The sequence below is a fragment of the Triturus cristatus genome, chromosome 2_2 (genome assembly GCF_964204655.1).
Source record: "Triturus cristatus chromosome 2_2, aTriCri1.1, whole genome shotgun sequence".
Classification (NCBI taxonomy): domain Eukaryota; kingdom Metazoa; phylum Chordata; class Amphibia; order Caudata; family Salamandridae; genus Triturus; species Triturus cristatus.
In genome coordinates this window covers 1,092,628,671-1,092,656,616 of record NC_140582.1, presented here as the reverse complement: position 1 = coordinate 1,092,656,616, position 27,946 = coordinate 1,092,628,671, and the positions used below count along the sequence as shown (strand labels likewise).

Genomic DNA, 27,946 nt, shown 5'->3' with positions numbered 1-27,946 from the left:
TCTAAAATATTTTTGAACTGTCTATGCCTATGACCAGTTATAACTGCAATGCTTGAAAAAAATTGAACATAATATTAATTCTGGATTTCGAAGGCTTTTCCCAAATTGGTTTGGTGTTTTCTATAGTGTTGACATAATTCGGAAGGCTTTGGGGCGCTTTAGAAAGGTTTAAGAATGGGCGCATTAGTTCACTGTAAATAGAACACGAATAAGTAGAATTAAAGCTATACTATTTACAGTAGTGATTATATGAATGCATGTGTGGCAGTGCTTACAGCTGTACATTTATGGAAATGTCTGCCTGCTTTTGCGGAAACGGTACATTCTAGTCTTTAAAGGAGGTGGTGAAGTCTTTGAATTGTAGGTGAATTAATACAGGTGAGGTGATGAGGGCACTGTGTTTCCAGTCTCCGACGCTTGACCCGTACAAAGCTTACTTGTGCCAGGCAAGCGCCCTGACGATGGGGTTTGGGCGCTACAGGGTAGCAGTGCAGTTTCGGTGCATACCACTGACGTGCATCTTTTTAAAAGACAACGCAAGCGGCCAGTACATGCTGCAGGTATGATGGCCAAGAAGCAGCATTAACATGCATGGAACAAACATGCTTCATTTAGGAAACGTCGGTTGTGGTATGGGCATGTGTATGTGCTGAAGGGAGTTTCTAATGTTCTTGAAAGAAAAAGGGAAATGATCCGCATCGGAAAATAAACGCTGGTGAGAGGTGACGAATTAATTCAAAGCAGAATGTGGCTATATCTGTACAACCTTGTGTTTGTATCGGGAATTTTAAGAGACAAAAAAATATATAGAAACACTTCTGAATATTTAAATAAATGAACAATGAACGAAGCGTGAATAAACAAGTAACATTACACCCCCAACATTAAAAGTAAATGTTATAAGTAAAGCGCGGGTGCCGCGATTATACCAAAAGTAAAGAAATAGATGTTTTTTTCTATTTCTTTACCTTTGGTATAATCGCGGCACCCGCGCTTTACTTATAACATCAAAAGTAAAACCCAGGTGCCACAATTATACCAAAAGTCAAGAAATAGAAAAAAAAATCTATTTCTTTACCTTTGGTATAATTGTGGCACCCGTGCTTTACTTTTAATGTTATAAGTAAAGCGCGGGTGCCGCGATAATACCAGAAGTAAAGAAATAGATGTTTTTTTCCATTTCTTTACCTTTGGTATAATCGCGGCACCCGCGCTTTACGTATAACATCAAAAGTAAAGCGCAGGTGCCGCGCTTATACCAAAAGTAAAGAAATAGAAAAAAAATCTATTTCTTTACCTTTGGTATAATCGCGGCACCCGCGCTTTACTTTTAATGTTATAAGTAAAGCTCGGGTGCCGCGATTATACCAAAAGTAAAGAAATAGATGTTTTTTTCGATTTCTTTACCTTTGGTATAATCGCTGCACCCGCTTTTTACTTATAACATCAAAAGTAAAGCGCGGTGCTGTGCTTATACCAAAAGTAAAGAAAAACAAGTGGCTCGCGTGTCACACCTGTGTCTGGGCACGATCATTGCTCCTCCCACGGCCTATTGGTGTCTATTACGCTCTTGGTGCGCGTCATAGGCACCAATAGGCCATGGGAGGAGCTATGCGCGCGTCTACGGCCAATTGCGTGCAGACTTTTACAATACGACGTACGCAAAGGCCAATGGGGGACCTCAAAAGGAAACGCACACACACGAGCCATTGCGATTCCAGGGTCCGTTTCGGCACCCTCTACAAAAGGACTCTCGCCTGCACGAGCAGTGCTGCGCACTGCATCGCTAGGCGCGAGACCTAAAAACAATGTGTGATCGGCACTCCCCCAAAGTATGCAAGAGCATGGCCTTCCTGAACAAGGTGAAATATGCACAGGCACCCATTTTGAAATGTTATGAATAATGCAGTAGACCTCTTTTATTCATTGCGAAAAGCATATGTTAAAGTCAATAGGCATTTAATTGTGGATTGTTGTTACTCTATGGTAAAGCCTACAGATATGTATTTTGTTACATGGGGATCTCACAGATTACCGCAGTAGACAATGGTGTTGGTGTTTGTAACCCTTTGTGACAAACCGTGGCTATAGAAGGTTTGTCCTGTGAGAATGTATTAACCCCTTCAGCGCGGCGCGGATTACCGCGCTGTGCTGAAGGGTACTTGCGCGGGCGGGGCCGTGACGGAGCGGTTCCGTCATGCACACAGCGCGACCGACGCGCATGACGGAACCGCTCCGTCACAAGCATCGAAAGGGTTAAAGACAACACGCTTTTCAGAAAGGATTGTTGTAAAACTGTGCTAAATCCTGTAGGCGGTTATTTTGTTACATGGAATCTCAGAGACTGCCATACTAGCGAAGGGATTTGGTGTTGGTGATCCATCCGAACAACCCGTGGGGATAGAAGATATGCACTACAATAATCTTTGTGAAGTTCTCTTAGGAGAAAGGGTGTTTTGCTTTGCCACCTGGCCTTTTATATACATTAGTACTTTTATGACTGTATGTCTGATGACTGCCTCATGGATATCTTACAATCAGAACAGTAGGCTTCAGCTGGTTATGGCAACACGTCAATGATGAAGGCTATTGGCCTGATTATTTATTATAGAAAGGTACGATAAAAGCAATAGGCCTGCCAGATTGATTGTGAAAAGCATATTTTAAAATCAATGGGCATTTGAGGGTCGATTATCATTTCTCTGTATTAAAGCCTATAGGTATGCATTTTGTTAGATAAAATATTTCAGATTGCCTTTTTAGGGAAGGATTTTGGTGGTGGTTACTGCCTCTGACAAGCCCTAGGGGTAGATTTGACTATAATAATTTTTGCTAGAATCTCTCCTTAGCTGTCTGCCAGGATCTTGCCATAAACAAGTCATAAATAACTCATACATCCATATACATAAACATATATCCATATAGGTGCATAGATGGCCTTGGGTCAGCTCTGTTCTGCCACTGATTTGTCTGAGTGTCATTTACACTCTGTTTCCATCCATTACAGTGAACTGCAGGGGGTAATAGTTCAGTCCACATGAGTCTTTGGCTCTCTTGCTCTGTGAATGACAGCATTTTTCGATCACGCGTGTACATCCACCTGCAAACGAGTGCACTTCATTGTAAGGCTAATCATCAGTCCCCTAGTTTTCCGTTTTCTCCTTTTATAGTTCCCTTTCCATTCCCTAGTTTCTCTTTTAATTTTAATGTTTCTGAAGAGGAACTGCAGCTCTTCAGGCAGTGCTAATGGGTTGCTTGCTTGCCACTCATTTCATTTACAGTGCTCTGCATCCTAAATAGCCCCTGCCTCTAATTTAGGAGACAATTATGAAATACTTTTGTCCATAGTGTATCATTTTTTACAATTCCAGGATGGCCAACATTTTTCTTCTAAATGTGGTGATAGAGATGACACTTTAAAATAACAAGAGACTATTTCATACAATACCTCTGCGAGACAGACTAGCACTGCTAAGTTTAGTTATTGCAAGCCTTTGCCGCGTGTTTAGATGCCGCATGTTTTATTGTTCTTCGTGTATTCTTTTAATATGTCTTGCATATGTTATTGAGTTTATGTTTTATTGTCATTGCCAGAGAGGATGGACTGACGAATGAGTCTGAGAATGAATGAATCGATGCATTAGTGCACAGACAAGTGACAGAGTAGATGTATACTATCTTACTGAGTGCATGAACCCTCAATGGGGCACTCCTTTCATAGGCCAGAGTTACTGGTATTACCAATGCTTGTTTCTGAATGTAGGCTTTGCACAGCCATCTAGATGTTGAAAGCGGTACCGCAGGCTTCAACTACAAACTATGTCTAAATGAAGATATGCATTGTTAGTAAATGTAAATATGGCGGCCTCTACAGTATATAAACTCAGGTGACATAAAATATAACATGATCAATGTCATAAATGGTAACAGTAAATAGCACCATTAACGTCACTGATGACATCACAGAATCCGTAAAGAAATAGTTTTACATATCTCGTAATTGACAGTGGAAATATAGAGCAATTCCTATATGTAACCTTGGGAAGTCATCTTTAAGTTAAAAGGGGTACTGGAGCCTTCCATACACAATTAACGCTTCTGCGGGTAGGCACTGCTAGTGAATATAAATGCAAGCATCTATTTTGTCTTAAAAGGGCATCTGGTCGCTGACAGTAGCCCACAGGCACCGCATATGAGAATGCGTACTAGCTCTCACCTTATATTCTCAGTGGGCACCTTTCCCAACTTCTTGATGGCCGCACACTCGCTCTTGTGCACCGCCCAGGCATCCTTCTGGCAGGTCCTGTCACAGTAGTGCGCAAACTTGCAATGGCCGCAGCGATGGAGCTTCTCTTGCCTTCTAAAGCAGGTATGGCACACGCGGTGAGTCAGGCTGAGATCACAAAGGCAAACAAAGAGTTAAATCCATATCATTACTATACATTCATGTAGCATATATTTTAGGGAATAGGAAATAAGTGGATAGAAGATCAATTACTTCGGTAAAGACCATCTCTTTCAATTCACATTTTAGGACATTTTTATTCACCTGTGTCACCCCAAATGTAGCTGCAAGCCAAGAACCAAATTACAAATATGTCATCAGACTTGAGCACCGTTGTTGATTCTCTAAAATGCCAGGAGCAGTGGAAATTAAATTAATCACCCTTTTATCCCCCCGAAGACATCACAGGGTCTGACCAGTTGTGCTACTGTTGACCCCTCAACAACATCTTATTTGCTTCTGAAGGGAATGAATGAAAACAACGCATAGCAATCACTACCTGCTTTTGCCGCTACCTTCATGACCCTTAAGTCCAAGGACAGACAGCTGTAACTGCTCATTTTCAAAACTATCTGTGTACATAAATGATCTACAACTCAATTGAGGGCCACATGCAACATACCGGCTACATAAATCTGTGGGTACCACATTGGAGGGATGAGGCCAAAGCTCATTCTGTGATCTGGTTTGACACATTCTATCTGAAGGTGGCCTTGAGTGGACTCTACTCTGTTTCCTCTTCTATCCTTGGGCAATCTCCTATATTCATGACAATAGTTTCAATAGCTAAATAGTAATTTGCATGTCCCACTCCATCTGTATTATTCCCTAGCTACACATTTTCAATTAACTCAAAAGGCTTAATTTGCATTAAAACAAGCAACCAACAACTACATTACAAGGCTTTTGTTTAACTGAGCAAATATTACAACACAATAGAATGTGTTAATTTAATTAAATATGTCACTCTTTAAAGAAATGTACTTTTGGTAGTCAATTTTAAGAACAGATTTTCGGAAACATCATTAAAGTTATCTTGCCTCTGGGGACTACTGATGAATCTCTGGGCAAGCCTTGCTTACACAGTGCACAAAACAGCCCATTTGTTTTGTTTATACCAAAGTGGTTTAACTGGAAAGGAGATGATGCACCAGCAAGGACACGGCCGACAAGATCACCTTCAAGACAGCCCTCTACCACAGACAGCTGAGAGAATCAAAGGAAAAGGCTTTAGCCACACACATCGAATCAAGCTCCAATAACAGCAAACAACTCTTCAAACTCATCAAAGAATTCTTCATCCCCTAAGCCAGGGCCAGACTGGCCATAGCGGACACCGGGCGTTTTCCCGATCAGACGGGAGGGTGGTGGTTGGTTTTTGGCCCGTGGGGGCCAGTTTTGTTACTGGGGGCCAGTTTTGCAGCATTGCTGCAACATCGGTCCCCTGCAACAAAAGTGGCAGCAGTGCTAGACACTAGCACGCCTCCCCACATTGCCAGACTTTCTCAGCAGCACCCTTACGCAGCCCCCCTTCCAGGCAAGTCGAGCGGAATTGCCAGGGCTGGTTTCGGTTCCAAGTCCGGCCATGCCCTCAGCTGCAACAAATAATCACTAGAGCATACAGGGCAATCTTCCATCTGCCGAACTATGTGTCGCCTGCCCAAATCCGCCTCGAATTTGGTCTCCAGAGACAAACGGTGGAGAGAAGAGGCACCTACATAAAAAGCTGGCGCAAAATCAGAGGCGCTGCGCAAGGATCTCTAAATGCCCACCTTTCGAGCAAGCTGTCTACTCGAGAGAACTCACCCGCCAAGAAGTATTTACTAGAATCACTGGAATACCTGGAATGAACAAACCTCTGGGAGTCATCCACAGACATCAAAAGCTTCAAAAAGGTGGTAACAAAAATGATATCATCCATAGAAGATAAAGACATTTTGGCCAAGAGGGCTCATGGATGGACAGTGCTGAAAGATTATAAAGCTCTTAAGCCGCAAGAATACCTGAAAACGGGTCTAACACGGAAGACAAAAGACAAATTTCTAAACCTGCGCTTCGGCATCCTACCAATACTACTTCACCTTGGAAAAGGGGGGCAGATGAACACCTTTGCCGTCTTTGCAGAACAGGGAAAGAGGACCTAATACGCATAATGTGCATCTGCCCAAATCTGATGGATATAAGGCGTGCCTTACTCCGAGTATTTTGGAACCAAAAGGGCATAACAAGCTGCAAGCAGGCTGTGATGCTGTGCTTTAAACCTGAAGAGATCCGGCTAAACTGCAGATTAACAAAGTACTTCGACATAGTGGCCAGAAGACTTAAGAGCTAGCCATATGGAACATTGAAGAACAGAAAGCAATAGCATTTTAACCAAATAAAGGGACAGTCAGCTAAGGAACTTGCCAAGCCATAATCACGCACCGGCACACTGAGGCACATTCACTTTACCAACCTAGAGAAGGATTATACAGATAAAGCAACTGAGACTGATACGATCTTATAGAGGGTAAAACACTTTTTTCCTTTTTACTCAAATAACATATGTGCAAAACAAGGTTTAAATGATTTTTAATGACGAAAGTTTTAACATTGTGAGTTTTAATTTACTGTACAATAAAGTTATTCTTATTCTCGGTTGCAACAAACAACATTACCTCTTCATAGCAACTCTGCGACAACCTTGCAAATATCGTCCACGACAAGATCGTGAACATCTACAGAAACTTCAATCCTCAGTCCAAGGCCATCGACTTCTTCAAGCAACAGCACTACCACCACAGACATCCGACTTACCGAATAGAGCCAGTTCGCTCCACAGGACACTGACTCCATCATGAACTCAGTCCATTCAGGTGCCTTAAAATACCCATGCCATCGCCACATCTTCAACCTAGACAAAGCCAGAATCAGCCATGTACTCACCGCCTTTTTCAATACATTAATCGCCACAGCCATCTTCCTCGAGGACTGGAAACACACAGAAGTAAATTCCCTACTAAACAAACTATTGTCAAACCCCAGCAAACTCAGCAACTACCGACCGATTTCCCTGCTCCCATTCCTGGACAAAGTATTAGAATAAGCCATCAACCAACGACTCTCCTCACATCTGGAACAGAACCTCCTACTTAACTCCTCCCAATCCAGATTCTTCAGCAACCACAGCACAGAGACAGTCCTCATCACGGTTACTGACGACATCCAAGCCCTACTTGACCGAGGAGACACTACGACTTTAATCCTCCTAGACCTCTCAGCAGTCTTCGATATGGTCTCCCACCATACACTCATCACAAGGCTGTACAACATAGGCATCCAAAAAGCCGCTCTCAGATGGATCACCTCTTTTCTCACCAGGAGAGTGCAAAATGTGCTCCTTCTCCCCTTCACCTCCGAACCCAAAGAAAACATCTGTGGAGTACCCCAAGGATCCTCACTGAGCCCCACCCTTTTCAACACTTACATGACAACTTTGGCCAGCATTGCCAAAACTCATGGAATCAACATCATATCCTACGCCGATGAAACACAACACCTCCTCCCCCTCCCTGAAGACACCACCAGGACCAACTTTCACAACTGCATGACGGCCGTCATAACTGAAGGACAACTGCCTGAAGCTCAACTCGGACAAGACAGAAGTACTAATTTTCAGAAACAAAAGCCCCTAATCGGATGTATCCTGATTGCCCTCAGAATTCAAACCTACTTCTATCCCCAATGACAACGTTAGGAACCTAGGCATGATTCTGGACAACGAGCTAACTATGACGACACAGGTCAACTCCGTCTCCTCCTGCTTCTTCATTCTCTGCATGCTTCGTAAGATATTCAAATGGCAACCCCAAAGCTCAAGACACATCACCCAGGTCCTCATATCCAGTCGACTGGACTACGACAACGTTTTCTACGTAGTGATTGCAGCTCACCTTCTCCGACGACTTCAGATCATACAGAATGCTGCAGCTAGACCTGTCTTGGATCTCCCTAGACAAACCCACATCACCCCTTTCCTAAGGGACCTCCACTGGCTCCCCGTATAGAAAAGATCCCAGTTCAAGCTCCAGATCCTGCATACAAGGCCCTACACAAATGCAGACCCGCCTACTTGAACCACCACCTGAACTTCCATCAGCCCACCAAACACCTCTGCTCCGCATTTCTTTCTCTAACTCTGACCCACCACATCTGACATAGCAGATGTGGAAACTGCTCCTTCTCCTACCTAGCAACAAAGACATGGAACAAGCTACTCATTCATCTACGGACCTCCCCATCTCTTTCAGAGTTCCGAAAGTATGTTAAGACCTGACTATTCGGCTAATCAACTGGACCCTACCAGCTCATGGATACCCTTACAAGTGACAAGAAGTGCTCTACAAATCTACTGATTGGTTGATTGAGATCTACTGATTGACTGAGAAAAACAGGGTCACTTGATCCAGTCAAAGTTTGCTGCTCTCAAATTCCTGATGCAGCGTGATGCACTGCAATGTACCACTCATGTGAGATAAGAGTATGCAAACAGCAGGGACTGATTTAAGACTTACAATCCTGAAAAAGATATCAATTTATCTTTCTTCGTGAACCCTTGGTAACTGGGCTGAGGATGAAAATGTTATAAAAGAACGAACTAAATGTTTCTATTCAACATAATTTACCAAAACTCAGAGGGCAATTTAATTAACATATAACTCTAACTTATACATAGAAATAGCCAGATTTAGGAGTGCAAAACCAATTTGTAAATCAAAGACGTTACTTTGGTACTCATAAATGGGTTTACTCAAACAAAGATTTTTGTGTGAGTAAATTCATGAGGCAGGATGCGAAGTGGGTGGGATGGGGCTTTGAAAGATGGGAATGCCCTATACATCTGCAAAAACACACAAACTCATGTGTGTGAGTATTCACAAACTTTTATCCGACCCCTTCTAACTTTGTAAAAGTTTGGCGATTTCCTCATGTCAAGACAAGAGTACATAACGTTGCAGGGGGAAAAGGCAATCCACAAACTTGGTGAGGGCGGAGAGGCAGAGGTGTCTACACAGATCAAATGGCTTCCCCATGAGACAAACATAGGTTAGCAATGGTTAACAACTTAATTGGTACTAGCTCTGCAAAATAAGCATGTCAGTGTTTAATTTGAGCCAGTGGTTGCCGGTTGGGCCCATCAGCACTCATTTTGGGGACCGGCTCTTATTTATAATTTTCAGACATTGACCGAGAGCAAGAGGGGGAAAACACATAAAGGGAAAAGAAGGAAGAAAAGAAAGACAGAAATACTGTGACAAAGGGAGAAACCAGCAACCTGTAAAAGTGAGATAAAGAGGTAGGTGTGTGTCTCGTAGTATATTAAAGAGGTATCAGGTGGATTGACAAAATGCATTTGGTGTACCAACATTTAGTTTTACCAGCCGCTGGATTCTAACCAGAGCTTCGGGCACTGGCAGTCATTCATCTAACAAATGAAGGACTGAAGAATGGATATTTTTGCATGAGAAAACTGAATTATTTACGGTTTTCCAGGTACCATATGTAAACATCTTTCAGGCTCTACAAGGAAAACCTTTGTGAATTTCACCTGCACCCACGCAAGGTCAGAAATCTTGCGGATGCCCTGAGTGTCTACTCCTATAACCAGTACAAGAACTTTGTATAGAATGTCAATTTTGGCTTAGCCCCTAAGAATCCTGATAGTGCTGCCACAAATTGCTGTCTGTTTTGCACTATAGGCTCAATTACAGAGACAAACAAGCATTGGCAAAGCCAATAGTTCTCACCTATGTAAGAGCTATTGGCTTTGCCAATGTGTTTTCACCATGCTGTACACCAGAGTGACAGCCCCGAGGCCAGCACCAAGAGTGGCCCTGCTGTCATATCTAGCAATGGAACTAGACATCAAATGTGAATATCTGATCATGCAGATGTGCCTGCACATGTAAAATAATGCACACTGCCTCAGGGCGTTAAGGCCTGCTATAGGGATAACTTACATATATTGCATGCAATGTCTGTAAGCATGGCATGCTGGGAGGGTGGCATGTCATGTTTTCACAATGGTGTGCACCATTTCACACAGCCTGCAATGGAAGTCTGCAAGGATTTGTGTGTGAGTCCATTAGGGTGACACAAAACATGCTGTGCCCTTGGGGACCCTCTTTAGTACCCAGGCCCTAGGTGCCAGGGGTACCATTTACTAGGGACTTACAGGGGTGCTAAAGTCCTTGGCAATTTATTGAACAATTGAACATGTCGTTTGTTTTAGGGAAAGAGCACTGGCACTGGGGCCTGGTTAGCAGGCACCCAGTGCACATCAATCAAAAAGCATCAGTACCTATAGCAAAAGGTGGTGATGACCATGTCACAAATGGGCACTTTCCTGCATCCATCCAGCAAAATTGTCACATAAATCCTCTCACTTTGAAGTCAGAGAAAGAGAAGTAGATAGCAAGCTGCCTCAGGAGACAGAGTCTGACATTTCACCTCTGTCTCTGAATACACAACAAATGTGACAAGAAAAGAGCGAGATATACTGGCCTGTTTACATAAAGGCCCACTTGTGCAAGAATACAAAGACATTTGGCGTGAAAAGGCTTTGCTCCTTGGGAGGGACGAACTCACCCTAGACAGCCTAAAACAAATAAAGCCAGAAAATAGAAAGTCAGTAACTGTCAGTTACAATCCACATAGCCAATGGTGAGCAATGGGTGGAATGCATTCCCAGGGAAGCTTTCTGAATGTCCCCAAGATGTCTTTACCTGCCCTGTCTGGTAGGCTTCGACCTAAAAATATTCAGTCTGTCAGCTTTTTTATTTTCCCACCCTGGGTGAAGATAAGGAGACCGATGCTGGAAGGCTTCTTGCTGTCAGGAAGTTCCAGCTGGGCCCGTAGCAGCTGTTAACACCCTGAGCAGAGGGTATTCAGGAATAATTCATCACTGTTTATTGGGAGTGTACTAGTCCCCATCATTGTTATGGGAAACCTGCATTTTCATACACTTTAGTTAAGATTTCAGTTTTGAGTGATATTAATTACATTTTCTTCGGTTTTGTTTTGTAAAACCCAATAAACAAATCTTTAAAAAAAAACAAAATAAAATGTCCTTTCTGAATTCTGAATTCTGACTCCAATCTCACCAGCAGGTTTCAATAAAATGACGTGTACATTCTGGAAAAAGGGTGAAACTGAATACAGCTAAACGTCACCGTTGATTATGGCAATATATATTCTTGCACGCTACATCTCTCTGGGTGCAGCCTATGTGGCAGACGACATGAACTAGAACCCCTAAATCAAATACCTGAACTGTCCTGCTGACAGGTTTATTTAATTGAGGAGAAATGACCAACAGCATCACTGCTGAATGAGGGAAATGAATGGAAAGTTAAGTTGAGTACAGACTGCCCCTTGAGTGTGTTATTAATAAACCCACCGTGCTCTGCAGACGTGACCTTGTTGAAAAGATAACGAAGGGGTTTGGCTTATGGCAGTGTGCCTCGTGATGGTCACATCTAGCATGCAAGTCTTTTCATTAAAGGGGCCATCCAGTGTAGGGAATAAAAGTACTGCTCTTTACCAGTCCTGCATCTCTAACAATCACCAACAGCAAGCACTCTACAATGTTGCTTTGTTTAATGATTTCTGTTTGGGCGTTGGGCATTGTAGGAAATCTGCCTTTTTTGCGTGGTCACCCCGGATTTTGGCCTTTTGCTGCACCCTATATTTTTGCAGGCTTTAGAACTCTGTGCACTTCACCCCTGAAGACATCACAGGGTCTGACCAGTTGTGCTACTGTTGACCCCTCAACACCATCTTATTTGCTTCTGAAGGGAATGAATGAAAACAACGCATAGCAATCACGACCTGCTTTTGCCGCTACCTTCATGACCCTTAAGTCCAAGGACAGACAGCTGTAACTGCTCATTTTCAAAACTATATGTCTACATATTTGATCTACAACTCAATTGACGGGCCACATGCAACTTACCAGCTACATAAATCTGTGGGTACCACATTGGAGGGATGAGGCCAAAGCTCATTCTGTGATCTGGTTTGACACATTTTATCTGAAGGGGCCTTCAGTGGACTCTACTCTGTTTCCTCTTCTATCCTTGGGCAATCTCCTATCTTCATGACGATAGTTTCAATAGCTAAATAGTAATTTGCATGTCCCACTCCATCTGTATTATGCCCTAGCTACACATTTTCAATTAACTCAAAAGGCTTAATTTGCATTAAAACAAGCAACCAACAACTACATTACAAGGCTTCTGTTTAACTTAGCAAATATTACAACACAATAGAATGGTCTAATTTAATTAAATATGTCACTCTTTAAAGAAATGTTCTTTTGGTAGTCAATTTTAAGAACAGATTTTCGGAAACATCATTAAAGTTATCTTGCCTCTGGGGACTACTGATGAATCTCTGGGCAAGCCTTGCTTACACAGTGCACAAAACAGCCCATTTGTTTTGTTTATACCAAAGTGGTTTAACTGGAAAGGAGATGATGCACCAGCAAGGACACGGCCGACAAGATCACCTTCAAGACAGCCCTCTACCACAGACAGCTGAGAGAATCAAAGGAAAAGGCTTTAGCCACACACATCGAATCAAGCTCCAATAACAGCAAACAACTCTTCAAACTCATCAAAGAATTCTTCATCCCCTAAGCCAGGGCCAGACTGGCCATAGCGGACACCGGGCGTTTTCCCGATCAGACGGGAGGGTGGTTCTTGGTTTTTGACCCGTGGGGGCCAGTTTTGTTACTGGGGGCCAGTTTTGCTGCAACATCGGTCCCCTGTAACAAAAGTGGCAGCAGTGCTAGACACTAGCACGCCTCCCCACATTGCCAGACTTTCTCAGCAGCACCCTTACGCAGCCCCCCTTCCGGGCAAGTCGAGCGGAATTGCCAGGGCTGGTTTCGGTTCCAAGTCCGGCCATGCCCTCAGCTGCAACAAATAATCACTAGAGCATACAGGGCAATCTTCCATCTGCCGAACTATGTGTCGCCTGCCCAAATCCGCCTAGAATTTGGTCTCCAGAGACAAACGGTGGAGAGAAGAGGCACCTCCATAAAAAGCTGGTGCAAAATTAGAGGCGCGGCGCAAGGATCTCTAAATGCCCACCTTTGGACCGAGCTGTCTACTCGAGAGAACTCACCCGCCAAGAAGTATCTACTAGAATCACTGGAATACCTGGAATTAACAAACCTCTGGGAGTCATCCACAGACATCAAAAGCTTCAAAAAGGTGGTAACAAAAGTAACAAAAATGATATCATCCATAGAAGATAAAGACATTTTGGGCAAGAGGGCTCATGGATGGACAGTGCTGAAAGATTATAAAGCTCTTAAGCCGCAAGAATACCTGAAAACGGGTCTAACACGGAAGACAAAAGACACATTTCTAAACCTCCGCTTCGGCATCCTACCAATACTACTTCACCTGGCACCTTGGAAAAGGGGGGCAGATGAACACCTTTGCCGTCTTTGCAGAACAGGGAAAGAGGACCTAATACGCATAATTTGCATCTGCCCAAATCTGATGGATATAAGGCGTGCCTTACTCCGAGTATTTTGGAACCAAAAGGGCATAACAAGCTGCAGGCAGGCTGTGATGCTGTGCTTTAAACCTGAAGAGATCCAGCTAAACTGCAGATTAACAAAGTACTTCGACATAGTGGCCAGAAGACTTAAGAGCTAGCCATATGGAACATTGAAGAACAGAAAGCAATAGCATTTTAACCAAATAAAGGGACAGTCAGCTAAGGAACTTGCCAAGCCATAATCACGCACCGGCACACTGAGGCACATTCACTTTACCAACCTAGAGAAGGATTATACAGATAAAGCAACTGAGACTGATACGATCTTATAGAGGGTAAAACACTTTTTTCCTTTTTACTCAAATAACATATGTGCAAAACAAGGTTTAAATGATTTTTAATGACGAAAGTTTTAACATTGTGAGTTTTAATTTACTGTACAATAAAGTTATTCTTATTCTCGGTTGCAACAAACAACATTACCTCTTCAAAGCAACTCTGCAACAACCTTGCAAATATCGTCCACGACAAGATCGTGAACATCTACAGAAACTTCAATCCTCAGTCCAAGGCCATCGACTTCTTCAAGCAACAGCACTACCACCACAGACATCCGACTTACCGAATAGAGCCAGTTCGCTCCACAGGACACTGACTCCATCATGAACTCAGTCCATTCAGGTGCCTCAAAATACCCATGCCATCGCCACATCTTCAACCTAGACAAAGCCAGAATCAGCCATGTACTCACCGCCTTTTTCAATACATTAATCGCCACAGCCATCTTCCTCGAGGACTGGAAACACACAGAAGTAAATTCCCTACTAAACAAACTATTGTCAAACCCCAGCAAACTCAGCAACTACCGACCGATTTCCCTGCTCCCATTCCTGGACAAAGTATTAGAATAAGCCATCAACCAACGACTCTCCTCACATCTTAAACGGAACCTCCTACTTGACTCCTCCCAATCCAGATTCTTCAGCAACCACAGCACAGTCTGAACTGGGGTGGCAGAGTGGGCTAAAGAACGGTGATGGATTAAACCCAGATCAGTTGAGTGGGGTGAGTGCTTGCAATGTTCAACACTCCGTCCATCATTTCCTTTGGTTTTTACCACAGCACAGAGACAGTCCTCATCACGGTTACTGACGACATCTAAGCCCTACTTGACCGAGGAGACACTACGACTTTAATCCTCCTAGACCTCTCAGCAGTCTTCGATATGGTCTCCCACCATACACTCATCACAAGGCTGTACAACATAGGCATCCAAGAAGCCGCTCTCAGATGGATCACCTCTTTTCTCACCAGGAGAATGCAAAATGTGCTCCTTCTCCCCTTCACCTCTGAACCCAAAGAAAACATCTGTGGAGTACCCCAAGGATCCTCACTGAGCCCCACCCTTTTCAACACTTACATGACAACTCTGGCCAGCATTGCCAAAACTCATGGAATCAACATCATATCCTACGCCGATGAAACCCAACACCTCCTCCCCCTCCCTGAAGACACCACCAAGACCAACTTTCACAACTGCATGACGGCCGTCATAACTGAAGGACAACTGCCTGAAGCTCAACTCGGACAAGACAGAAGTACTAATTTTCGGAAACAAAAGCCCCTCATTGGATGCATCCTGATTGCCCTCAGAATTCAAACCTACTTCTATCCCCAATTACAACGTTAGGAACCTAGGCATGATTCTGGACAACGAGCTAACTATGACGACACAGGTCAACTACGTCTCCTCCTGCTTCTTCATTCTCTGCATGCTTCGTAAGATATTCAAATGGCAACCCCAAAGCTCAAGACACATCACCCAGGCCCTCATATCCAGTCGACTGGACTACGTCAACGTTTTCTACGTAGTGATTGCAGCTCACCTTCTCCGACGACTTCAGATCATACAGAATGCTGCAGCTAGACCTGTCTTGGATCTCCCTAGACAAACCCACATCACCCCTTTCCTAAGGGACCTCCACTGGCTCCCCGTATAGAAAAGATCCCAGTTCAAGCTCCAGATCCTGCATACAAGGCCCTACACAACTGCAGACCCGCCTACTTGAACCACCACCTGAACTTCCATCAGCCCACCAAACACCTCTGCTCCGCATTTCTTTCTCTAACTCTGACCCACCACATCTGACCTAGCAGATGTGGAAACTGCTCCTTCTCCTACCTAGCAACAAAGACATGGAACAAGCTACCCATTCATCTACTGACCTACCCATCTCGTTCAGAGTTCCGAAAGTATGTTAAGACCTGACTATTCGGCTGGACCCTACCAGCACATGGATACCCTTACAAGTGACAAGAAGCGCTCTACAAATCTACTGATTGATTGATTGAGATCTACTGATTGACTGAGAAAAACAGGGTCGCTTGATCCAGTCAAAGTTTGCTGCTCTCAAATTCCTGATGCAGCATGATGCACTGCAATGTGCCACTCATGTGAGATAAGAGTATGCAAACAGCAGGGACTGATTTAAGACTTACAATCCTGAAATAGATATCAATTTTTCTTTCTTCGTGAACCCTTGGTAACTGGGCTGAGGATGAAAATGTCATAAAAGATAGAACTAAATGTTTCTATTCAACATAATTTACCAAAACTCAGAGGGCAATTTAATTAACATATAACTCTAACTTATACATAGAAATAACCAGATTTAGGAGTGCAAAACCAATTTGCAAATCAAAGAGGTTACTTTGGTACTCATAAATGGGTTTACTCAAACAAAGATTTTTGTGTGAGTAAATTCATGAGGCAGGATGGGAAGTGGGTGGGATGGGGCTTTGAAAGATGGGAATGCCCTATACGTCTGCAAAAACACCCAAACTCATGTGTGTGAGTATTCTCAAACTTGTATCCGACCCCTTCTAACTTTGTAAAAGTTTGGCGATTTCCTCATGTCAAGACAAGAGTACATAAAGTTGCAGGGGGAAAAGGCAATCCACAAACTTAGTGACTGCGGAGAGGCAGAGGTGTCTACACAGATCAAATGGCTTCACCATGGAGACAAAAATAGGTTAGCAATGGTTAACAACTTAATTGGTACTAGCTCTGCAAAATAAGCATGTCAGTGTTTAATTTGAGCCAGTGGTTGCTGGTTGGGCCCATCAGCACTCATTTTGGGGACCGGCTCTTATTTATCATTTTCAGACATTGACCGAGAGCAAGAGGGGGAAAACACATAAAGGGAAAAGAAGGAAGAAGAGAAAGACAGAAATGCTGTGACAAAGGGAGAAACCAGCAACCTGTAAAAGTGAGATAAAGAGGTAGGTGTGTGTCTCGTAGTATATTAAAGAGGTATCAGGTGGATTGACAAAATGCATTTGGTGTACCAACATTTAGTTTTACCAGCCGCTGGATTCTAACCAGAGCTTCGGGCACTGGCAGTCATTCATCTAACAAATGAAGGACTGAAGAATGGATATTTTTGCATGAGAAAACTGAATTATTTATGGTTTTCCAGGTACCATATGTAAACATCTTTCAGGCTCTACAAGGAAAACCTTTGTGAATTTCACCTGCACCCAAGCAAGGTCAGAAATCTTGCAGATGCCCTGAGTGTCTACTCCTATAACCAGTACAAGAACTTTGTATAGAATGTCAATTTTGGCTTAGCCCCTAAGAATCCTGATAGTGCTGCCACAAATTGCTGTCTGTTTTGCACTATAGGCTCAATTACAGAGACAAACAAGCATTGCCAAAGCCAATAGTTCTCACCTATGTAAGAGCTATTGGCTTTGCCAATGTGTTTTAGCCATGCTGTACACCAGAGTGACAGCCCCGAGGCCGGCACCAAGAGTGGCCCTGCTGTCATATCTAGCAATGGACCTAGACATCACATGTGAATATCTGATCATGCAGATGTGCCTGCACATGTAAAATAATGCACACTGCCTCAGGGTGTTAAGGCCTGCTATTGGAATAACTTACATATATTGCATGTAATGTCTGTAAGCATGGCATGCAGGGAGGGTGGCATGTCATGTTTTCACAATGGTGTGCACCATTTCACACAGCCTGCAATGGAAGTCTGCAAGGATTTGTGTGTGAGTCCATTAGGGTGACACAAAACATGCTGTGCCCTTGGGGACCCTCTTTAGTACCCAGGCCCTAGGTGCCAGGGGTACCATTTACTAGGGACTTACAGGGGTGCTAAAGTCCTTGGCAATTTATTGAACAATTGAACATGTAGTTTGTTTTAGGGAAAGAGCACTGGCACTGGGGCCTGGTTAGCAGGCACCCAGTGCACATCAATCAAAAAGCATCAGTACCTATAGCAAAAGGTGGTGATGACCATGTCACAAATGGGCACTTTCCTGCATCCATCCAGCAAAATTGTCACATAAATCCTCCCACTTTGAAGTCAGAGAAAGAAAAGTAGACAGAAAGCTGTCTCAGGCGACACAGCCTGACATTTGAGCTCGGTCTTTGAATACACAACAAATGTGACAAGAAAATAGCAAGATATACTAGCCTGTTTACATAAAGGCCCACTTGTGCAAGAATACAAACACATTTGGCGTGAAAAGGCTTTGCTCCTTGGGAAGGACAAACTCACCCTAGACAGCCTAACTCAAATAAAGCCAGCAAATAGAAAGTCAGTAACTGTCAGTTACAATCCACATAGCCAATCGTGAGCAATGGGTGGAATGCATTCCGAGGGAAGCTTTCTGAATGTCCCCAAGATGTCTTTAGCTGCCCTATATGGTAGGCTTAGACCTAAAAATATTCAGTCTGTCAGCTTTTTTATTTTCCCACCCTGGGTGAAAATAAGGAGACCGATGCTGGAAGGCTTCTTGCTGTCAGGCAGTTCCAGCTGGGCCCGTAGCAGCTGTTAACACCCTGAGCAGAGGGTATTCAGGAATAATTCATCACTGTTTATTGTGAGTGTACTAGTCACCATCATTGTTATGGGAAACCTGCATTTTCATACACTTTAGTTAAGATTTCAGTTTTGAGTGATATTAATTAAATTTTCTTCGGTTTTGTTTTGTAAAACTCAATAAACAAATCTTTAAAAAATAAAAAAAATAAAAAAATGTCCTTTCTGAATTCTGAATTCTGACTCCAATCTCACCAGCAGGTTTCAATAAAATGACGTGTACATTCTGGAAAAAGGGTGAAACTGAATACAGCTAAACGTTACCGTTAATTATGGCAATATATATTCTTGCACGCTACATCTCTCTGGGTGCAGCCTATGTGGCAGACGACATGAACTAGAACCCCTAAATCAAATACCTGAACTGTCCTGCTGACAGGTGTATTTAATTGAGGAGAAATGACCAACAGCATCACTGCTGAATGAGGGAAATGAATGGAAAGTTAAGTTGAGTACAGACTGCCCCTTGAGTGTGTTATTAATAAACCCACCGTGCTCTGCAGACGTGACCTTGTTGAAAAGCTAACGAAGGGGTTTGGCTTATGGCAGTGTGCCTCGTCATGGTCACATCTAGCATGCAAGTCTTTTCATTAAAGGGGCCATCCAGTGTAGGGAATAAAAGTACTGCTCTTTACCAGTCCTGCATCTCTAACAATCACCAACAGCAAGCACTCTACAATGTTGCTTTGTTTAATGATGTCTGTTTGGGCGTTGGGCATTGTAGGAAATCTGCCTTTTTTGCGTGGTCACCCCGGATTTTGGCCTTTTGCTGCACCCTATATTTTTGCTGGCTTTAGAACTCTGTGCACTTCACCCCTGCTAATCAGTAGTAGAGTGCCTGTGTTCCTCCTCTAAACATGGTTTAATTTAGCATACTTCTATTTGACATATTTAACTTTCCCACAATTGCCTAGTATATGGTACTAAGTGTACCAAGGGCCTGGAAGTTAACCGCTACTAGTGGACTGCATCACGTGTTGTGCCATCCACTACAGTGGCAGTGCAAATATGGATTCGAGCCTGCCATTGTAGCCTGACTGTAACAGTACAAAAACTGCAATGAGACCTGTCAAAATAAATCCTTCTGAGAGGAAAAAACTTCACTTTTAAATATTAATAAGTTAGCCCTACGTAGGCCTTGTAGACCAGAAAGAAGGGGGCATGGTATTTAAAAGTACAGTGACTAGCAACGAAAAGCTATTTTACCTGTAAGAAGGTAGGATATTCCATAGAGAAACACTGGGAAGAAATATGCAATGCTTCAACTATAACTTGGGAATGGGACTAGCTAGACAAATAATGGTGAAATCAGATTTTTAATAAATAAGGAAAAGTAACTTTTTCCTACATTTTGCTACATTTTTCTATAGAAGGACAACTAGACCAGTCATGGTGCTGGTCCTGGTACGGCCATATTAAAATTAAATTTCTACATGTCCTACTTTTAAATACCATACACCCTGCCTTAGGGGCTGCAAGGCATACATAGAAGTGAGACTGGGGTTCAAATTGTGCCCTTGGTGAAGATGTAAAACAGCTGCTGAATTATTATTCCTTATTATATACTATACTGGCACCCAAGCCCTCCAACCAATAATAAAAAGTATGTGCAGCCTCCTCTGTATTCGGGAGAAATGAGGAAGGGAGGGTTGAGATGGCGTGACATGCTTTCTTAAGAAAGACAGTGGCACAAGTAGGCTGGCGGACATTACAAGGACAGGTTACTGCGTTAAAAAAAAGTGTCTTTATTATCGACTCAGGCTACCCTCCCCCTTACTGTAATTGCCATTCCTGTTATGCGCTGCCGCCATAATTAGCGATTCAGCATATAAAAATAGCATTCAAGGCATAAGACGTTCTCTCGGCATGACCTTCGTGGTGATGACATCCTGCAGGCACATGAGAGCCACGAGACTGGCGCGCCAGCATCAAGGTGTCCCTCACTCCCAAGCACCCGAGAAGAGATGGACATAACCTCCATTGTGCATACCAGGCTCAGCGTCCGAAGCACATCTGTTTCAAAATGGGGCTTGTCGACGGAGCACGTGACACCACAGATGCTGAGTGGATTAAAAAATGCTAGGATTTCTCAGTAAATTGGCAGATTTTGCAAGGAATTAATTCTCCTTCCCATATTCATGAAATCGTTTTTTATTCAACAACTTCTTGTGGCAAAAAGGTCACCAGCGTTCTTCTATGGTTTCTCCTAAACTGCTCAGATTGTCATTATTTTGTTTAAAAAAAACACAAGCCCACTGAGGAGCAGCGTTGATAACGGTGTGAGAACGGCCTATTTAGGGACCTCTTTTAGAAGGAGCTGAGGGTGAGCCAACAGTTTCTTTCTCCGGCTCTTGTAGGTGCCGACTGTGCCACTGGCACAAGTAATCATAGACAAGACATGCCAACAACGGCACCCTTCCAACAACACCCATCAATTGAGGTTTACAGGAGAGAAGGCACTCTTGTGGTAAGAAAAACAGACAGGTTTCAGGTCACCAGAAAGTCTGATACGAAAATATGCTACAAACCAACCACTCGAGGTTACTGAGAGGAAAACACCACACAATACTTACATTGTGATATCTTATTTTTAAAATGCCAACATGTTATGGAAGGAAACATTTAATGGCATTAGTATTAGTTTGCGCCTAACAATAACATGAATTGACTTGTGAAAATGTGACTACCAGTTCTGCAGGGCTGCTAGCCCTGTCCATACTAGAGACTGCAGGGCATCCGAGCGGCCGCATGTCGTGTGCCATGCTCTCCGCTAGCACCGAGCCCTCATCATGGAAAAAAATACAACATATGTGCGTTCAACAGATTACAGCGCATGTACCACAGCTGACAGGTTTAGAAAGTTAGCAATGCCGTATCACTGCATGGAAAACAAACATTGGCACTACAACCGGCCATTTTGCCAGTCGTGAGGACACACAAATAACGGTGAAAAGCATTTTCTGCGACGATTCTCCAGTTTTGAATCCTAAGTGCTACATCCACATTGATGATGTCCACACAGGTTGAGCCGCCGGTCTAAGCGAGGGTCTTGGTGTTTTCTGGGACTCGCAGCTTTGCTTTTCGTATCAGACAGTTGAACCTAAATGTCACCGGCTGCGTTGTGCCTCTGGCTAGAAAGCCAGGACACGAATCACACACTGCACTGGCCCTTCTGTCAGCAGTGGACTGTGAAACGCAGCCGTGTTTGACATCTCTTTCTGGGCTGTAAGGACTGTAGGTCAGGCTGACATGCTGCAGACACCAGGACACGTAAAACACTGATAAGCCAAGAACAGATTATCAGATGACTTGGAACCAGCGCAGTAAAACTGTGAGCATCCCTGCTGCCTGCACACACGCCCTGGAAGCCTTTCCATGTGTACCAAATAAGGCAACAGAATCCACACCCTGTGATTCTGAGGAAGTCACTTAAACACCCCCACCCCCCTCCACCCATGCCTACAACAAGCATTTGCAATGCAATACGTCTCGGCATTTGCAACAGTTTAAGTTATTGGCATTGTAAATGATAATGCCTTTTATTTATGTTTTAAGAACCATCACATAAATAAAAGGCACTGTCATTTACAATGCCAAGAGCTCAAACTGTTGCAAATGCCTGACCTATTGCATTGCAAATGCTTGTTTACTATGACCTCCCCTCTCCATTTCCGGCCCATCTCCTCCTCTCACCCATCACTCTTTCATCATTATCTCACCGCTCCTCCTTTCACCTCCTATCCCCCTCCAGTCTTTCTCCCCACAACTCCTCTCCCTTTCCAGTAGTCCTCCCTCTTTTCCTTTACCACTCTCCCTTCTTTTCTGTTTTTTATCTCTTTCCATGCTACAGTCACCTCCTCTCACTCTTTTTCCCGGCCCTCTCTCTACCGCAATGCAATAGGTCTTGCAATTACGCGACTTGGAGCTATTGGCATTGTAAATCACAGGTTTTTAAAACATAAATAAAAGGCATTGTCATTTACACAATGCCAATAGCTTAAACACGCGTAAATGCGAGACCGATTTCATTATGCGTGTTTTGGCAAGCAGGTGTTACACGAGACACCTTCTCGCACCAGCCCCTCCTGATGTGCCAGGGACAGTAAGAACCTGCAGTTTTATTGTTACATTTCAATCGCTGCATATAGGGAAGTAACGAGGGTAGTTTATATTGCTGCCGTGTGTCCCTGTTCCTGGGAAAGTATTCAATCTGCGGTGGGTAATACAGAGCAGTAAGTATCAGTCCGTGGGTGTTGTGTACAGATAGAGGAGACAGGTCACTCTGATGGGGGTTCGGAAGAGCTGGTGTGCAGGCAGGAGTTCTTAGGATTCAGAACGTCTGTGTTTTATCTCCTACACCGGGCAGCTGCAAGCGCGCAATGCACAAAACTCTCACATGCATGTGTGAATGATACATCGGTGTCACCATGGTGACATCACATCCTGTCCAGCTGCATTGCCCAAATACAGCTCTCGCACACTCCTCTCCAAACAGTTTTCAATGCTGCCCGAGTCACAGCTCCCAACTAGGGCCCATGACAACCACGACACACACCAGAGTCCAAATAAAACATGCCCGTGCCCTGAAGCATAGCCCCCTCACACCCAACCCAAACAGAACACTCTCACACCGTGGCGATAAGACCATGGTGATTGAGGTACTGGTGTGTGGGAGAGTTGTGCTCAGTTGTGTCCGAGAGGGCTGTCTTTTGGCACCGCCGCACGCGCACTGCTTGGTGACAACATGGTACAATGCGCAAAGCCGACACTGCAGAACAGAGGACACAACTTGCTCCGCACATGCACAGAAACATGCCTACTACGTTTGACAGAGCAGGAAACTGTGAAATGGAAATGTACGCGTATGACCTCACATCCGTCATGTAGTCCAAATGCACACCGTCCAGCAGCAGTATTCAGCACCTCCCAAACAGTCACAATGTACATTGTCATACAGTCTGCATGTCAACCAGAACAATGCGCCAACATACATGTCAACACAATGTCAACATGCATCTCACCGTCACATTGCAGAGGGGCACACAACACCTCCAGCAGAGCACAGAAGACAACACATCTGTGATGCCAGAGAGGACCACCACACCTTCGACACCGACGCCCTACAACAGCCCATGGACTTCCCACGCAACCCACCACCAAGACCCGGGTAGCCAAGCTACTTAGAGGAGCCTGCAACAGACCACACAGCAGGAAGCACCCGCAAGCACAGCTGGCTCACGACACTTCACCCACCCACACATGGCACCCCAATGCCATGTGTCAGCACACCAAAAGGAGGTGGCCGAACAGGTGTGGGTGGGGTCCAAACCCATGGAAGGTGAACTAGATCACATACGTTGGTGTCTATTACCCTTCAGGGACCACCTACACCCCACAAAGGAGACCTACACTGCCATAGAGACACATGCAGATGCACATTCACAGTACAGAACCACGCCCAGGGGCACGCAAATAACAGTCACACACCCACGGATGTGTGTGGGGTGAGTGTAAGCCAGCACACATGGAGTGCTTGTTGCTGGCAACCACTTGAACAGTGGACACCAGTGCAATGGAAACTGAAAACACCTGCATAACAGAGTCAACTGCTGAGCAACATGGAGGGAGCTGAAGAAAGTCCAGAGGACACCCAACATGCAAACAGAAGTGTCCGTGAGTTGCAGTGCACTAAGGTTGGGGCACTACAGCTGAGCGCACCCATGTAAAGAAAAAGTCTCGGATTGGGTCCCTTCGAGATATTCCTGATGTAGATGCAGTGGGGTGTGTAAGACCTGCATCATCTTCCTCATCAACGTCCCAGGTCTCCCACACTGCTTGAGGTGACATTGCTACGCAACCTCTCCACAGCACAAAACTCAATCAGTAACGGACGATGGCTTGCGGTGCACTGAGTCAGTGGCACCTGGAGTGCCGAGCAGGGTATCAGTCTGATGATGGCATCCACGACAGGTGTGAGCAACTCCGTAAGTCTGTCAGGACCACCGTTTCGACTCTGGCAGATGGTGGTTGGAGGTGGTCCTGGCAGTGATGGCGTGTGCCTCCTGCGGTGATGCGACATCCGGGCCGGTCAGGACTTGATTTGATGTGTGAGCCCTGGTGGACCGCGGTTGAGGCCAGAGGCAGCAGACAGCGCAGGGCCACAGACACATGGTGTTGATGACCCCAAGGCCATCGCTTCAGAGGCCATCCAATATCTCAGAAGAAGGGGTACCGGACATGACCAGCACAGAGTTAGTGGCCCCGGATGCTGTGCGGCTGGCACAGGCACCCAGCCACGGGACGGTGACTTGCGGTGCAGTCAGATGGGCCATGCGACCTGAGCGGGCCCTCATCAATGTCCGCGGTGTATGTTGCGGAGGGACAGTGGAAGGTGTCCTCCAGGGCATGATGCAGAGGGTGGAAGCTGTCCGGATGCAGCAAATGGAGGGGTGGAATGTCAAGGCCTCGTTTTCACCACAAAGTCAGTATCACCGCCATGATGGCGACGACAGCCCCAAGTCCATGGACTCAGTCGCCACCAAAGTCCAACCAGAAAGTGTCCATGGGTCTCAGGGAATAGACATAGTGGCACCGGGGCTGAAAGGGGATGCAGTCTGCGATGAGGCCTGTACAATGAAATCAAGTCAGTCATAAATAAATCAAGGCTGAATTTGAAAGTGTGTGTGACCTATTCGACCACAGTGTAGGCCGGGGGCAGCGGTCAGCAAGGGCCCACAGCCAAGTGTAATTGGGATGCTATGCACATGGTTGCTGCCACCTGACCGAAGGGATTACAGTGAAGTAGAATCTTCATTCTTGTGCGTACACGGACAATGTATGATCAAGACTCAGTTCCAAATGTGTGACCTACTTGTCTGTAGTGTCGGCCGAAGGCAGTAGTCAACAGGGGACAGCAGACATGTGTCGTAAGAATGCCATGCACAGAGTTGGTGCCACCACATTGAAGGGAGTACACTGATATATAATCTGCAATGAACATATGTACTCTGCCATCATGTAATCAAGACTCAGTTCTGAATGTGTGACCTACTTGACCGTGGTGTAGGCCGGAGGCAGCAGTAGAGTACGTCAACGAGAAAGAACTAAAGCGGGCCTGTGTCGTGAAGGCCGTGATGGTCTGAGGAGGCTGTCAAGGGCTCGGGCCTCGGGCTTGGAGCTTGCGCAGGCATGTGGTGGGCCCTCCTTGAAACACGCCGGTTTCGGAAGGTGATCAGTGTGGCCTAGCTGCGCAGGGTCCGGGCCTGACGGGTTCGGGGTCCAGCGGTCCGGGGTACGGCAGGTGCACAGGATCGCAGGCAACTCCGCTCACGAGGATGGCATCGGCCTCGTGGCGTGGTGAGAGGCGCTGCCCTGGCAGACGTTGAGCTTTCTGGAAGAGGACTACGCCCAGGGATATGTGCTTTTTATTCACACCCCTACGCTGGCCTGGCGAACGCCGGGCCATCCCACTCCGCTCACGTTTACGAGGGGGACGTAACAGGCAACATTTCGGTGAACTCCCCCAGTGGCTGGGGTGACATGGTTGCATCCACTGTCCACTACACTCCATACCCCAGAGGTGTATGTCGCCATGGATATGGGTTTGTTCTGCATACTGCAGTCTGTCCAGCACATCTCCGCCACTCTTGGCATTGCGTACTTTCCCAATCATGGTTCTCCTGCGGGGACTTTAACGCCGTGGTGTCAGGAACCCGTGATAGGCAGCCGCCCCGGGACCTCCCTCGAGGGCAGAGGTGGTTGGCGGAATTTCTTGACAGCTTCGGGCTCACAGATGTTTGGCGGCTGCTCCACCCTACAGACACCCACTTTACCTTCTTCTCGGGGTCGCACCACTCCTTCTCACGACTAGATTATATCCTTACCCTCCTGCAGCCCGATATGACAGTCCGGGAGACGGAGCTCCTGCCTAGGGGTATCTCCGACCATTCACCTGTCCGTACACACATCGTCTTTGGCACTCACCGGGAGGGAGGGATAGTGCCTGTGAGCGCTTGGCAATTGAAAAATGAGGACACCAGGAAACACGTGTCCGACTCAATCTCCCAGTACTTTGATGATACTTTTGGCTCCGTAGACTCCCCGGTCACCCTATGGGAGGCATTTAAACCCGTGATTAGAGGGGAGGCGCTCTCGGTCATAGCGGCACGACGTCGGGAGCGGCGCCTGCAGGTTACCACGATTGAGGCGGAATTGGAGGCTCTGGAAGGGGAGGCGACTGCGGGGGGGGGTTGTGAAGCTAGGCACAAACTGCAGCTGAAGGCGGCGGAATATAGGGCTCTGGTCACCCAGGAGGCTCAGACAGTGGCTCAACATAAGCTTGGCACGATCTATGATCAGGGAGATAAAGCGGGGAAATTGATAGCCTGGCTGGAGAAAAAACAACAAGCCAGCAAGGTGGTGCCTGAAATACGCACCGAGTCTGGGACTGTAGTGACAGAACCCAGGGAAATAGTTAGCCAATTCGCGAGACACTTCCAGCGGGTCTATCGGAGTGAGTCTGATAGGCCGGAGGAGGACTCCAGGGTCCTCTTAACGGACATTCGCTTGCCCTCCCTTTCGGAAGAAGATCGTGAAACTATGGATGGCCCGATAACCGAATCCGAGCTGCAGCGTGCAATAGGGGAACTTCGCCCGGGAAAGGCTCTCGGACCCAACGGCCTTCCGATAGAGCTTTACAAACTCCGTCCGGATGTCACGAGCAAAATACTGGCAAAGACGCTTGCCAACAGGCTTAAGGCAGTGCTTCCCTCGTTGGTCCATCCGGACCAATCGGGATTCATGCCTCACCGTAACACGGCCCTCAACATCAGACGGTTGCACGGTGTTCTGGGGCAGCGCCACAGACTGCGGGAAGACGCAGTGGTGGTCTCCCTAGACGCCACGATGGCCTTCGACACCTTAGAGTGGCCATACATGTTTGCAGTTCTGCATAAATTCGGATTTGGACCTCAATTTATAGCCTGGGTGCGTCTCTTATACACCGAACCCCTAGCGCAGGTACTGGTTAATAACAAATTGTCCGAGGTGTTCCCGCTTGCCAGAGGGACTAGGCAGGGCTGCCCCCTCTCTCCTCTTCTCTTTGCCCTCTCCCTTGAGCCGCTCGCGGCCTGGATAAGGCAGGACGTAGATCTCAGAGGTATAGCGTGGACGGAGGGGTGGGAGGACAGAATATCCCTCTACGCCGACGACA

The 27,946-nt window shown here is 45.5% G+C and overlaps 1 protein-coding gene across 2 annotated transcripts in view; it reads right to left on the bottom strand.

The window, feature by feature from the left end:
- The window catches only part of SMYD1 (SET and MYND domain containing 1), a 135,007-nt gene that overhangs the window by 84,640 nt on the left and 22,421 nt on the right, over positions 1 to 27,946 (bottom strand). For both annotated transcript variants that reach the window (XM_085642644.1, XM_085642643.1), the window contains exon 2: positions 4,217 to 4,393. In XM_085642644.1, the coding sequence (XP_085498770.1) occupies positions 4,217 to 4,393 (177 nt within the window). The remainder of the gene's footprint in view (positions 1 to 4,216; positions 4,394 to 27,946) is intronic.